The sequence below is a fragment of the Sander vitreus genome, chromosome 5, assembly GCF_031162955.1.
Source record: "Sander vitreus isolate 19-12246 chromosome 5, sanVit1, whole genome shotgun sequence".
In the NCBI taxonomy this organism is placed as follows: domain Eukaryota; kingdom Metazoa; phylum Chordata; class Actinopteri; order Perciformes; family Percidae; genus Sander; species Sander vitreus.
Genome location: NC_135859.1, coordinates 16654306 through 16664674, shown reverse-complemented (window position 1 = coordinate 16664674; position 10369 = coordinate 16654306). Strand labels below are relative to the sequence as shown.

Below are 10369 nucleotides of genomic sequence, written 5' to 3'. Positions count from 1 at the left end.
GCTAATACAGTACAGCATGCAGTTAGAGGTGGTTGCACGTTTGGTTAGCTCTAAGCCACACCTTTACCTGGCTCTTAAATGTGTCCAGAGTGGGACATTCCCTTATAGTTGGGGGTAGTGTGTTTCATAATGCACTACCTTTAACGCTCAGATACCTAAGGTCATTTTTACAGTTCATTGTCCGTCTGGTTTTATTTTCTAAAAAAGCTTGTAAAACATCAACCCTGTTGTCTACAGTCAATTTATGAACATCATTTTTTTCAGGAAAAACTGGGCTATTAGAATATTTGTGCTGCAGTGAGGTCACTTGAATGTAAAAAAATATATGTATTGATATCACACACAGATCAATAAAAGCTAAGCCAATCTCCTGTCTAAATCAGTTCCCATATGTCTTGGGAGTCAAACTGTGAAGAAATAAACATTATAACTTATACAGTTGACAAAATATATACATTTTTTCAAAAAAAGTCCAGACGCTTTTGCCCTCATGACATTCACTTATGCCAATAATCAAATAATAATGTCATATTTATTGAAATCATATATACATACAATGTTCTAAAAATATAGTAAATAAACATATTGAACATTATAACTCATGTAAAAGGACAAACTATTTACATTTCTTAAAAAAGGCCCAAATGTGTGCCACATCTCAAAACATTCTTCCCTGTAGAACGGTAATAGACTGGAGTGACCTATCTTGCCACTCTATAGCCTTTGTTCTCGCTCGGATTCGCTGGAGTGATCCATCTTCCCACTCCATATACTCTTTGGTATGACGGACCTGCCTTCCCATTGGTTGAAAGACGTCAACACAATCTTTTGGCAGTTAAGGGGAATTTTAACTAAATTATCCCAGAGAGGCTAAAGAGTCTTAAAAACACAGTTTCAGATTTGTGAAAACTTTATTCTATTTGTGAAAATTAAATAAAGGGGGATTTACCTGTTCTTTTTCATATGTAGACCACATTGGACCAGGTCCAGATCCAAAACCACTATACCTAGACTTGTCAAATCTGGACTAAATTATCCCAGAGAGGCTAAAGATTCTTAAAAACCCAGTTTCAGATTTGTGAAAACTTTATTCTATTTGTGAAACAGTAAAATCTCCCTTTATTGTATTTTCACAAATAGATCACAAATCTGGACTAAATCTGGGATAATTTAGTCCAGATTTGACAAGTCTAGGTACAGTGGTTTTGGATCTGGACCTGGTCCAATGTGGTCTACAAGTTTCCCTTAAATTTCCCCTTAACTGCCAAATCGGAAGCTGCGACTCGGAAGCCAACTTTATCGTTGTCTTTACTACTACTACTACTACTACTACTACTACTACTACTACTACTACTACTACTACCACTACTACTACTACTACTACTACTAATAATAATAATAATAATAATAATAATAATGATAATAGTAATATATTTGTAAGTAATACATTGTTTAACGATATATAAACAGTGTTGGGGAGTAACGGAATACATGTACCGGCGTTACATATTCAGAATACAAATTATGAGTAACTGTATTACGTTACAGTTACAATTTAAATAGTTGGTATTTAGAATACAGTTACATTGTTGAAATCAATGGATTACATGACGATACTTCTATTTCACGGGTTTATTCATTCTCGCAACTCCATGCATTTTCCAGAAGCCCCAATATGAAAACGAAAAAATTTGCTATTTGATTTGTGATCACTGATAGAGGTAAAGATGGAGCCGGAACCGGCACAACAGAGCCAGGGCAGGAATGCGTTAAAACCCAGTGAGCAAAAAGTCGTCTAGAATACGTCTAAAAGACGCGATTTATGGACATCCAGAAGACGTCCTCTAGGGAGCCAGAATGAAAGTTCTTTTATACGTCTTTTCTGGACGTTGTATATACGTTAATAAAAGATGTGTTAAAGACGTAATTGTTAGACATCTATAAGACGTTCTCACAGGAACCAGAATGAAAGTTATTTATACGTCTTTTCTGGATGGTGTATAGACGTCAATTAAAAATGTTTTAAAGACGTAATTGTTGGACCAGTGTGCATTTTTTCTGGACGTATAGACGTCACCCAAAAGACGTTCCAAAGGCAGCCAGAATGAAAGTTGTTTTGAATGGCTTTTTTGGACGTAGTATAAATGTCAATTAAAGACGTGTTAAAGACGCACAGACATTAAAATCCCAACTGTCCACATTTGCAAGGATTCATCATGGAAATATGTTCTGTGCCCTTGCTTCCCCACTTTAAGACAGCAGTTGCAATAACAAAGAAAATTTTTTAGTCAGCATTTGTTTAATCCTGATTATTATTAATACACACATCACGGATGGAAACACATGGTGTAAAAAAGTTATATACATTATTTTTTCAGTTTCTGAACAGTCTATTCTTAATGGTTTGTTAAATCCCTTTGACATATAAAACACATGAAGTTATATCAGTAATATTATGGTGTAACATTTCAGTGCCTGACCACACCCTGGTACTGGTGGTAACGTTAGCTAAAATTACCCACACCAGAGACAGTTTAGAACTAATTTTACTGTTGGGTAAAAGAACGAAACAAGGCATTTAGAGCACTGAAGAAGAATCTGTCACAAGAGAATGTTGTGGATTATCAAAGGAAAAGGCCAGTGGCATGTGGGACAATTAAATATACCAAAAAGAGAAACTGGAGGGAGTTCTGTTCCAACATAGGTAGAGGAGTAGAGTTAGGGGATATATGGTCTATGTTCAAGAGAATGAGTGGGAAAAGGATGTTGGTTAAAATTCCAGTTTTGATTGATGGGGAGACGGTGATAGTGTCTGATAAAGGTAAGGCAGAAGTGTTAGGAAGGGCATTTGTGGCAGCGCATAGTGGTGATCACTTAGATCACCACTTAGCACTTAGAGAGAATAAGGATGTGAAGTTGAAAAGGGAGGCTAGTATATCGACACTGTATGTGGATTTTACTATGTCTGAACTCAACATAGCTTTGCTAGGCACTGGATATACAGCTCCAGGACAAGACCAATTATGTTATTAATAATAATTAATAAATTAATTGGATTATTGACTTTTTGACAGGTAGGAAAATTAGAGTTAAGGTTGGATCAGAGGTGTCTATGTACTTCGATGTGGACAATGATATTCCCCAGGGGAGTGCAATTAGCCCTGTATTGTTCAATATAATGATAAATGATATTTTCTCAAACTTAGATGGATGTATCAAATCAGCACTTTATGCAGATGATGGGGCCATTTGGATGAGAGGAAGGAATGTGTCTTATGTAGTAGAAAATATTAGGAAAGTAGAGAAGTGGTCATATGAGTGGGGGTTTAAGATATTGACAAGCAAGTCCTGTTACATGATGTTCACAAAGAAGCGCAAGTACCATGCTGAAAAACTAACATTATATGAGCTGTCAATGAATTTAAGTACCTGGGTTTATGGTTTGATAGTAAGTATTCATGGAAATCACACATAAAGCACTTGGAAACTAAATGCAAAAAGGTTGTAAATCTTCTAAGAGCTGTGGCCGGATGTAACTGGGGTGCAGACAGACGGTCATTAATTGACATATATAGGGCATGTATGAGGTCATCAATAGATTATGGTTGTGTAGTTTATGGAGCAGCGGCAAAAACAATATTGGAAAAAATTAATAGATTACAGTATAGAGCATTACGTGTGCATTGGAGCTATTAAGTCAACCCCCATTAATGCAATACTCATAGAAGCAGGAGAGACACCTCTGGAGTTGAGAAGAAAGAAACTTGCGCTGGCATATTGGATCAGTTTAAAAGGTAGTGGAAAAGAGAACCCTACAAAAGAGTCAATACAGGAATGTTGGGAGTATTCCAAGTTTCAGGGACTTGGGTTTGGATGGACGAGGGAAGAGAGAGTGAGGGAATATGGAATGGAAGCTTTAGATATCACCATGACCAACCCTGTTAGTAATATTCCACCATGGCTGTTTCCAGACGTAAAGACCAATATTAATATCCTGGAAAAGAAAAGAGAATGGAGAATGGAGGAAGTGGGAGTTAAAACAAGCATTTACCTGAGACACAGTTACTATAATTATTTAAAGATTTACACAGACGGATCCAAGAACAAACAGGAATGTGTGGGAATTGGAATATATATCCCAGAATTTAAAGTTAATCTCTCCAAAAGATTGTCTGACCAGTTATCGGTATATACAGCAGAAATGATGGCAGCCGTCATTGCATTACAGTGTGAAGAGGTCAGACCTGATAGAGTGGTGCTATGCACAGACTCTTTAGCTGTCATAAAAAGCATACAGTCCATGACATCTGTCAGAGAAGACCTATTAATGGAACTTCATCACAGTTTGCTAAGATTACACTGGGGTGACGTTCAGTTTTGTTGGCTGCCGGCACATGAGGGGGTAAAAGGGAACAAGGGTGCAGACAAACTGGCTAAGTTCCTATTCCACTAGGAAAAGGCGAAGGAAAAGCGGTGGTTAAGAACAAAGGCTTTGAGATATGGCAGAAATGGTGGGAGGATGACAAAAAAGGAAGGAGATATTATAAAGTACAAAAATCTGTCAGTATAAAGAATTATACGGAAAGGACCAGGAGGGAGGAAATTAAAATGACAAGACTCAGGGTGGATCACACAGGACTGAATGGCACCTTGTTTTTAATGGGGAAAAAGAATAGTGAGAACTGTGAAAACTGTGGGGTTAAAGAAAATGCTGAACATATAATATTGTATTACACTTTGCATGAGGTGGAAAGACAGGTGTTTAAAGATAAGGTTCAGGAGGCAGGGCGGGGGTGGACTCTGGTAGGGATACTGGGATCAGAAGGGGAGGGAGAGGAGATCAGGATCACCAGGAAGGCGTTATTTAAATTTTTAAAAGCTGCAGGGTTGTTGAGTAGAACTTAAAATAATTGTACAATGACATGATGATACACACTCCAGCACAGTAGGTGGCGGTATGCACCTAAAAGTTGTTTGCAATCCGCCATTAACTATGAGAAGAAGAAGAAGCATTTCACATTAAAGAAAGAGAAGGGAGAACGAAATATAACTGTGCACTGCAGTGCAACTTCTGCTTGCCAGCAACCAACTTCCTTTCAGCGTCCAAATTACTCCACCTCCAACCTGAAGAAGCATCTTAAAGTAAGTTATTTTTAGCCAAGGGTAGTCTGGTAGCTGCTGTAGTTTACGACGGAGCATTAGGGCCACATCAAGGGGAAAACATTAAGGAGGAAGATGTTTTATTTATTTAGCATTTTAAGAATAAAGTCGACATGTCGAGAATAAAGTCGACATGTCGAGAATGAAGTCGACATGTCGAGAAAAAACTTGATATTTCAAGAATCAAGTCGGACTTTTGAGAATAAACCAAACTACTAACTTTACCTATAGTATTCTACAAAGTGCATGAACTCTTTCTCTTTTAGCGCATAAACACAGAATGGTGATAAGTATTAGGACTTTGAAGAGATTGTGCCGAAAATTGCGTCTCTTCAGGAGGAGAAACTACACAAACTTGGAATAAGTGGCCGTATTACTGTAAACTGAAATAGCTTGTAATGGACAGATGCAAGGGTATCGATGGTTACACCTACGTGCAATACAGAGAGGATATGTTGTATCGGGATATAGCCATATCTCTACAATAAGGGCAACGTCCAGTTCGGGACTGCAAATACAAAAATCTATCTGCTTGTTTAGGTACACATTCAGCCAGTTGGAACAGAAGAACACACCAGAACAGGCCTGTTTAGTAAGCTGTATGTGATGGCCGCATTCCTACTTATAAAATGCAATTCAATGTGGAAGTAATCCAAGTATTCAGAATACGTTACTCAGATTGAGTAACGTAACGGAATACGTTACAAATTACATTTTTGGGCATGTATTCTGTACTCTGTAACGGAATACAATTTGAAAGTATCCTTCCCAACACTGTATATAAATAATAATAGAATAATACTTTTCTAATCGTTTATCCAATCATATCCAATCTAGTGTATTAGAATACAATACAATACAATAGTTGTTTGGATACAGGGTGCCTTTGTGGATGAGTAAGTCTCAGATGTAAATCCATTGCGCTCATGTTAATCCAGACATGCGGGTGGCAGTGATTGGAGCTGGAGTCATCGGCCTGGCAACAGCTCAGAGCATCTATGAGCAGTATCACTCCATCGTCAGTCCACTGACCATTGAGGTGTATGCTGACCGTTTCACTCCACTGACCACTAGTGATGGGGCTGCTGGCTTATGGCAGCCATATCTCTACAATAAGGGCAACGTCCAGGAGATGTAAGTGCATTCTCTTTAACTCTCTTTCGATTCTCCACTTTATCTGTAAAAATGGTTACAATTTTAATGCTGTATTCCTCACATTTAGAGAATGGAATAAACAGACATTTGACTACTTGCTGAGCTGCCTCAGTTCACCAGAGTCCATACAAATGGGTATATTCCTTCAGTCTGGCTACAACCTCTGCACTGAACCCGCCCCAGTGAGTAGTACTTAGAGTGTAGACTAAAAACACACAGTCAATCTGGCCTCAAAGATAAGATTTTACCTTGTTTCGTATGCTTTTTACAACCAAGAGCAAAGGCACTGTAGTAATAGTTAAAATGTAACCCACATAACCTCAGTAAAAAAGGTATCATATACCAGTGCAATATTTACCATAAACACAGTACATTAGTATTCAGCCTGACTGAAAGTAGAGCTTTGTTCAGCCACATAAAGATGGGTACATGCAGTGGTTGGAAAAGAGAGAGGCCTCACCAAGGGTTGGGTCAGACTCGGGTTAATTAGGATTCTGTATTGTGACAGCAAACTAACACAGCCAGGACATGCTTAGGACATGAATAATGTGATCTTTACTTGTTTTTGATTGCAGGATCCCTCATTTAAAGATATTGTCCTGGGCTTCAGACAGCTCACAGAGCGAGAATTGCAGATGTTCCCCGGATACAAGTAGGTTTCTTGTGGAATATGCCATGAAAATAAAACGCTAAAAGACCATAAAGCAGAGCTGGTTAGGTAGATTGTTACGCCAACCATTTGACCATTTCCACATGGGACTACAAGACACTGCTGTATTTAAAAAATATAGAATACAGTAAGACATCAACCCAACATACAAAACCAAAATAAGAACAAAAATCATAAAATTATGTATATATACATCTACAAAATGTCAGGTAATAAATGCTGAGAAAGAAAGAAAGATATAGCTTATGCTCATTTGTATCCTGATAAAAGGCTTTTTCCTTAAGCGCATCATTGATGTTTAGAAAATCTATTAGTTTTTTTTATCTTACTAAATAATATATTGCGTGGTTCCCAACAATAACAACAATAAAAGATGCAAATATTTATGATTAGATAGATAATCTGTCTGTCTCTTCTAATATGTCTAGTTATGGGTGGTTCAACACTGCTCTCATGGTGGAAGGTAAAGCATACTTACCTTGGCTGATGGATTGGTGAGTGATTAACTTATCTCTTAGGTGACTGCCCGTGTCTAGCACCTGTTTGCAAGATCATGTATTACTCAATAAAAAGATGAAAGGAAGCGCCTTATTGCTTGTGATATAAATGTTGTATTCATTTTGATTCCTAACTTCCCCTCATGGTTAATAATAAAGTATAATATGGTTTTATCTTATCTTACATGTTAAACACCTCAGTTGAGCTAGTCTGTCTGTCTAAAGTTGTTTATCTATATACTGTGTTTACCATTTTGTACTGTTGTCCGATATCTATACCATACATAGTAAACTAAAATGATACCACAGTGCGAAGTAAAATGTAGTGTACAATCAGTGATTAGTGATCACTAACTGGGAGCTAACTACTACCATGGATTGTGCAGGCTGGGGAAAATGCAAATTTAGACAGCTGCCAGATAGCAATGACCTGATTAGCGTCTGTAATGTTTTTAAAATGTTTCCATTTGACACACTTTATTTAGTTTTACCTAGGACACAAACCTCAGTCTCCTGGGTGGAAGTCCTGTATTTGACCCGTTCATCCACCACACTGCCCTCAACATACAATTCCCCATATGCGGTGTAATGACTTGTAAATTAATTATGTCCTCATATGTTGTTTATGATTACTGGTTCAGTTTAATCTTGAGTAGTTTAAGTTTCACAGAAGTTAAAGAGTGTATTTTTCAGGAGTCGTTTTGTGGTGCTCACACTATACATCTGATTTTGTGTCATTCTCAGGCTGCAAAAAAGGGGTGTGACATTTTATCACAGGAAAATAGAGTCCTTCAAGGAGGTTAGTGAAGACTTTTCAATATGATAGTTGCATATATATTTGTTGTTATATATTATTTTTAATTTTAGGAATGTTTTTTTTATTTATATATTGAGTGTCATATCATAACAGCCAGAATGTTGTATGTTCCTACTTCCCTCAGGAAAGACTCACTAAATGTTTTCACTTCATTTAGCTGGCAGAAACTGGTGCAGATGTGATAATAAACTGCACTGGGGTGAGATCAGGAGAGCTCCAGCCGGACCCTGAGCTCAAACCAGGCCGGGGTCAGATAGTAAAGGTGAGAGCAAACAGCGTCAAATGTCAGTAGATAGATAAAGGCACCGTGGAAATAGTGGTTGAACCTAATTATTCCTTTGTTTTTTAGGTAGATGCTCCGTGGCTGAAGCATTGGATTATTACCCACAGTTCAACAGAAAAAGTCTACAATTCACCATACATCATTCCAGGGTAGTTCTAGTGACACAAAACATTTAGAAACACTGAACTTTAGGAACAAACTGCTCCTGAAGAGTTTGTAGTGAGGGATAGGAGTAATGTGGATTATACAGTATCATACACACAATGCATGTTGCCAGCAGTAGTTGCAATGGTTATACTGTGTTGTCTACTTGCCATGGTGGTGTTTTCTGTCAGAGCACTTGTAATTTGGGATTTCAGTATTTTGTGTAGCCAGAAAGACAAAATTGTTTTCATGAGCAAACAGAACATCTGTGTCTGCAGGAGTCGTCTCGTGACAGTCGGTGGGACTTTCCAGTTAGAAAACTGGAGTGAACAGAGCAACTCCACTGACCATAAGAAAATCTGGGAAGGCGCTTGCCAGCTCGAGCCAAGTCTCAAGGTGAGATGATATCAAAGAGCCCATAAAAACACTTTCTGTGTCAACTGTAATAAATTATTTACAATGCATCTTCTGTAATGCTAAATTATTTAACATTTTGCATTTGATTGATTATATTTAGAATACTTATGTAATTCAGTCCTAAAAATATTAGAGACAAGGAACAACTTGGTGGAAAAATACCCAAATCTGAAGGTACACAATGCCCAAACAACCCACTGGATTAGCCTAAATAAATCTATAAAAGAACTATTAAAAAGTCCTAAAGTAATAGTTGTTTTCTTGGACATTGTTGTTTTTTCCCTGTCAAAATGTCAAACTAGAGAAAGTTTATGTCTTGTTGTTACTAACCTCAGCATGCTAGGATAGTGGAGGACTGGGCCGGCCTCAGGCCTGCTCGCAGCAAAGTCCGCCTGGAGAGGGAGACCATACAGTCTGGTGCAACTACAATTGAGGTAAACTTTTACAGCTCAGCAGTACTTTAAATAGGAATTTTGGTCATTAAACTTCTAAAATATTGTGGCTCTCAATCAGGTGATACACAACTACGGCCATGGAGGTTTCGGACTCACCATTCACCGAGGCTGCGCCCAGGAGGCAGCGAGGCTCTTCGGTCAGATTGTGGAAAAAGGCAAAGGTCCAAAAGCTCGCTTGTAAATTTGTGTCCATCAGTAGTGATTGGTGCACTTCGGAATTTCAATGTCAGTGCCTTGTATCCTATACTGCAGTGGTTCCCAAACTGGGGTCCGGGCACCCCTCAGGGGGGCGGCAAAGATCACAGGGGGGGCGCAAGTCTTTATCTGGTTTGAGGTTGAGGTAAAAAAAAAAATATTTGCACATGTTAAACAAATTATGATAATACACTAGAATATATAATGTATACAAAAGTCTGTATGAAAACTATATAATTTTGTTCTTGCTTAAAATTGTAGGCAGGCTACTTAGTAGGCCAAACCTCCGGACCCTCTTAACCTGTGGCCCTTGCTGTCATCAGGTCAGCTGCTAGCTGCTATCATCCTGTTCTTCCTGCCGCCACAGCATCACTATTTTATGAATGAAACATGGCGGAGAAACGTAAAAGTGCTGATAACTCCTCTGTATCAAATAAGAAAGTAAGGCTCTATCTCGAGAGTTACCTCAACTTCAGTTTCGGGGGGGGGCTCAGCTTTTCTTAGACATGGGCGGGGGGGCTCAGCTTTTCTTAGACATGAGTGGGGGGGCGCCAAGGAAAAAAGGTTGGGAACCAC

The 10369-nt window shown here is 38.3% G+C and overlaps 1 protein-coding gene across 1 annotated transcript; it reads left to right on the top strand.

The window, feature by feature from the left end:
* The first annotated feature begins 5007 nt into the window (after window positions 1-5007).
* LOC144518209 (D-amino-acid oxidase-like) lies at window positions 5008-10283 on the top strand. The gene is made up of 11 exons (XM_078250695.1): window positions 5008-5142; window positions 6099-6294; window positions 6383-6497; window positions 6891-6967; window positions 7414-7479; window positions 8227-8281; window positions 8457-8561; window positions 8649-8731; window positions 9005-9122; window positions 9479-9577; window positions 9657-10283. Exons 2-11 carry the CDS (start codon window positions 6101-6103, stop codon window positions 9777-9779), a joined length of 1035 nt encoding a protein of 344 aa, XP_078106821.1. The 5' UTR covers window positions 5008-5142; window positions 6099-6100; the 3' UTR covers window positions 9780-10283.
* The last annotated feature ends 86 nt before the right edge of the window (window positions 10284-10369 follow it).